The sequence below is a fragment of the Humulus lupulus genome, chromosome X (genome assembly GCF_963169125.1).
Source record: "Humulus lupulus chromosome X, drHumLupu1.1, whole genome shotgun sequence".
NCBI lineage: Eukaryota > Viridiplantae > Streptophyta > Magnoliopsida > Rosales > Cannabaceae > Humulus > Humulus lupulus.
The window spans coordinates 20,219,154-20,224,008 of record NC_084802.1 but is presented as its reverse complement, the minus strand read 5'-3'; the positions used below and the strand labels follow the sequence as shown (position 1 = coordinate 20,224,008).

General features: G+C 36.4%; 1 protein-coding gene across 1 annotated transcript; it reads right to left on the bottom strand.

The window, feature by feature from the left end:
* Positions 1–550: 550 nt before the first annotated feature.
* Positions 551–2,594, bottom strand: LOC133805598 (uncharacterized). The gene is made up of 3 exons (XM_062243777.1): positions 2,021–2,594; positions 823–1,905; positions 551–735 (listed from the first exon to the last, which is right to left on the bottom strand). Exons 1-3 carry the CDS (start codon positions 2,592–2,594, stop codon positions 551–553), a joined length of 1,842 nt encoding a protein of 613 aa, XP_062099761.1.
* Between the last annotated feature and the right edge of the window lie 2,261 nt (positions 2,595–4,855).

Here is a 4,855-nt window from a genome sequence, read left to right as displayed (position 1 = left end):
GTTGGACTTTATAGCTCCAGAAATCCTGCCCCTTAAGATAAATGGAATCAACCCATTTCACCAAAAGAATATCTTGCTTAGAGGATACAGCCCAAACAAAATTAGCCAGTAGCACTTTGTTCCAAGTAGCCCCCTCCTTAAACCCAAGACCACCCATGCTCTTCGACAGGCACACTTGATCCCATGTTGTAAGATGCATTTTACTGCGATTACTGTTACTGTCTTTGAGCCCCCAGAGAAAGTTCCTGCATAATCAATCGATTTCCTTGATAACACTCTTGGGGAGAATGAAAATGCTCATCCAGAAAGACCTAATACTCAGTAGAACAGAGTTAATTAAATGAGCCCTCCCAGAAAAAGAGAGATGACGACTAGACCAAGTGTGAAGCTTCAGCTGAATCTTTTTAATAATAATAGCACAGTCTCTAGCCTTCCTTTTTATTGTTCGAAGAGGAACTCCCAGATATTTTAGAGGAAAGCACCCTTCAGTAAAATGGAGCCTATTTAACAGCTGATTCGCTTCTCTTTCAGCCAAACCCCCAAAGTATACCTATGACTTCTCCAAATTGGCTGACAGACCAGATGCCAAACTGAACTCAGTGAAACAGTCCTTAATTATCTGAACCGAGTTAGACACGCCCTTGCAAAATATTACCAAATCATCGGCAAAGCACAGATTAACAAGTTTCAGATTCTTACACTTTGGATGAAACCGGAAATCCTTGTTTAGCGAAGCTTAACAGAGAAGCCGGGTGAAATATTCCATTACTAGCACAAATAACAAAGGAGAGATAGGGTCACCTTGCCGAAGACCTTTTCTACCTTTAAAGCCTCCTTGAATCCTACCATTCATTAAAATCAAATAAGTAGTATTCTTCAAACAAGTCATCACCCACTTGATAAATCTGTTTGGAAAACAGAAAGCAATGAGAATATCTTCCAAAAAGTGCCAATCTAACATGTTATAAGCTTTGCTCAGGTCTATCTTCATTACACATCCAGGAGAGATGTTTTTCCTTTTATAACCTTTAATAATATCCTGAAGTATAAGAATATTATGCGCCAACAATCTATTTTGCACAAACGCTCCTTGATTTTGACTAACTAGACTAGGAAGAACTTTCGTCAATCTACCACAAAGCATTTTAGAAATGCATTTATAGATAGTATTACAACACGCTATGGGCCGATAATCCACTGCCTTGGTAGGGGTTTCAACCTTAGGAATCAAAGAAATTGTAGCCTTATTCATCTCTTCAGGCAGCATACCCCGCTCAAAGAAATCAAGAATGGCCTCTGAAATTTCTGCTCCCATATCCTTCCACATGGCTTTGAAAAAACCTGATCCATACTCATCCGGACCTGGACTTTTAATTGAACTAATACTAAACAAAGCATCTTCCACTTCCTTTCTAGTAAATGGCTTTATCAAACCAATCTGATGGTCCAAAGACGACCTATAACCAAATCTTAAGCAAGACCTCTGAATAGGCACCGAGGCACTACTCTGACTTCCCATAATCTTTTGAAAGTGATTCACAAAGTGATCCAATACATCCTCAAACCTCTCAATCAACTGACCAGACTCATTAACAAATGAAGTGATACGGTTAGAAGCCCTTCTCTGTTTTAAGCAGGCGTGAAAATAAGCCGTATTATCATCACCATAACGAAGCCAATTCACTTTACTTTTCTGCCTAAGAAAGCTTTCATATATTCTAGCATGATTAGCAAACATCTCACCTACTATCCTCTCCTCTCTTTTCAAATCTGATGAGTGAGGGTCACTTTGAAGAGACAATTGAGCAGCTTGGTATTTATCCTTAGCAGTATTATGGTTCTGAACAACATCTCCCACAGTACTCTTGTTAAACTTTCGAAGGACCTGCTGGAGCACCCAGTTTCCTGACTATTTTCTCCAGACCATAACCCTTACTAGGCTTGCACCAGCTCTGCATCACTACCTCTTTAAATTTATCATGGTCAGTCCACATATTAAAAAACCTAAAAGGTTTAATACCACAGTTCAATGCAGCTCCTGATTTTATAATACAAAAACAATGATATGAAAGCAATTCCCAGTTAACAATAGCTTCAGCATGAGGGAATAAGTCCAACCAATCTTCATTTATAAAAATTATGTCCAGTTTAGAGTTGATTCTATCCTCATTAGCTTGCTTATTTGTCCAAGTGAAATGAGAACCTCTAGTGCGCATCTCATCAACCAACCCTAAGGCTCTCCAATTTTGAGTATCCACCAATTCCATGGCAGTAATATTACGGCCTCCAACTTTGTCAGTAACCTCAAAAACTGTGTTAAAATCCCCAGCCACAAGCCAAGGAGTGGCTGGAAAACATAAACCAGAGAGATCATCCCAAAGCTGCATTCTCTCCTCAATCGAATTCCTACCATACACAAAAGTAACACAAAACTTCTTATTAGACCTCACTTCCTGAACATAGACATGTATTAATTGATCACTTTCCTTCAGAACCTCAACAGAGACACTATGCCTCTGCCAAATTAGAAGGATTCTTCCTTCAGAAGCTGGACCTGTATAATAATTCCAGCCACTGAAAAACAAACTCATCATTTTCTCAGTTTTTTCCCCACGCAGCTTAGTCTCTAACAAGGCTCCTAAACCTATTTTATTCACAAAGCAAAATAAACTCAGGGATTTCTGTTTCTCCCTTTTATTAATACCCCTTACATTCCAACTAAGAATGTTGTGACTCTCCATTAAATAAATTTGTTGTTGAGAGTTCCAAGTTTGTAACCTCCAATACCTTCTCTTGCAATGTACTATAGGAGTTCTTCAATTTGTTCTGTGAGTTTAGAACTAACCTCTTAATTCCCCCCACCCGTTTAGGGGTAGTCCATTCAGCAGGATCGCTCTCACTGGAATCCCTGATAGCCATATCAACGTTCTGCTTTGACTCTATCGAATTTCCATGAGGCTTTGACACAGCCTGTGACTCAGTTACTTCCTTAGCATCTGTCTTATTTTGACCAACATCAATACCCCCATTAGTTAAATCTTTATCCTTTGTTAATGATTGCTGCTCCTTGGGGTCTTGCATAGTCTCTTCCTCTCCATTTCTGATTTTCTGCCTCCAAGTCTCCTTTTGTTTCCTATTACACATCATCTCAGTATGATCAAAAACCCTGCATTCTTTACATTGAGTTGGTAGCCATTCAAATTCCAATAGTTGCTCCATTAGCTGCCCCTTCTCATTGAGAAACTGAATGGATTTAGGGACCTTCTCTGTTATTTCTATCTCCACTAACACTCTATCAAATTGCATCATTGTTCTATCCTTTGTAACTTTATCAACTAATATTGGATTCCCAATTGTACTTATAAGGGCGCTCAATTTTGTAATAAGTTCTTTTTCTTTAAAGTAGTTCTAGAATTTTTTTTTAGAAGCTATGTTTTTAGATTCCTTTATTTAGTGAATGAACAAGCAGGCCCTATCAAAATAGCTCATGCTTTCTATTTAAAGAAGCAGATAAAGCATATATATTTCATTTAAACAATTGCACACATAACTATATTAATAGTTACCAAACCCTAGGTCGAGCTTGTCTTTAGCAACGAGTGTACATGCCCAATCCATCATTAGGAACCCTTAAACCTTGGCAGCTCTGATACCAAGTTGTAATAACCTGCTAATTAGGGTATGTTACCACGTGTGTTTAAATTAGTGTGGGACTCGCTAAACGAGTCATTTTTACTAAAACATATGATTAAGCCACTAAGGATTCAGGTCTTAAAAATCTTGGTCAAGGAACAAACATTTCCATTAAAAGAAAACTTTAGTCTTTACATGGGATCCCAAAATACAAGTTTAAAATTTTTTTACAACTCAAGGATTACAAAATAAGCCAGCCTAAGCGGCAAAACAGGGTCCAACCCTAGTTCCCCTATGATATCTCGATCGTGGCGGTCGAGCGGACTGCATATGTATGTTGGGAAAACTTATATAGGATCTTAATTATTTTCATATAAATCATACATTAAACAAATTAATATAAGACAACCTAGAACATGTTTCTACAATTGAATTAAACAGAGATAATGATAAGAACACATACATTATACACAGTGGAATGTATTAGTCCTTCCTTCATTTTGTCTAACCCTTGTATCCTTTCTGTCGCAGGGTATCACCAAGAAACTGAACTGATCTTCAATTTTCTTCACAGTCTTCCAAAGTATCCTTAGAATCACCTAGACTAGAGTGGACATTTCTCAACACATAAGATAGATACAAAGAGAAGAAGAATAGAAGAGAATATTGTGGCTTAGATAATGACTTATGTTGTAGAAAGAATCTAAAACCTAGAGCATCAAGAATAGATATCCCGATCTTTTGTCAGATAGTCTTTCTATATTCTCAAAAACATATTTTTCAACTCCCATTTAGCATTCCTTTTATAGGCTCAATTAGGTCATTTAATTTAATTCAAAAATCAATAAAATAATAAATAATATCAGCCTAATGGTTGAAATTCTCCTGGGCTTTAGGCCCATGAAAATTTTCATTTAATTATAAGCTCATTGGACTTAAAATCAAGGCATGTATTATTTTCTATTGATTTAATAAATTAAATAATTATTTAAATCATTTATCAAATTAATTATATATAATTTGAACATTGATTTAAACTTATTTATTAATTTACCAATTTGTCTTAATTAATAAATCTGCCCTAAAATCTCTTTTATTCTCTAAATTGTATAGCTCTATGAAACTATCCAAAATTGACCTGGTCAACTTTGATAATTCTAATTGATAATTAAATCAATTAATTGAGACTTTCTAGATGATTTTATCCAAGGTACGGTGGGGA

Coding starts and splice junctions, on each gene's coding strand:
- LOC133805598 (XM_062243777.1), bottom strand. CDS start 2,594: ATGATGAGTTTGTTTTTCAGTGGCTGGAATTATTATACAGGTCCAGCT. Junction 1,906..2,020: donor AGGAGCTGCATTGAACTGTG/GTATTAAACCTT, acceptor GAAAATAGTCAG/GAAACTGGGTGCTCCAGCAG. Junction 736..822: donor GATTCAAGGAGGCTTTAAAG/GTAGAAAAGGTC, acceptor TTCTCTGTTAAG/CTTCGCTAAACAAGGATTTC.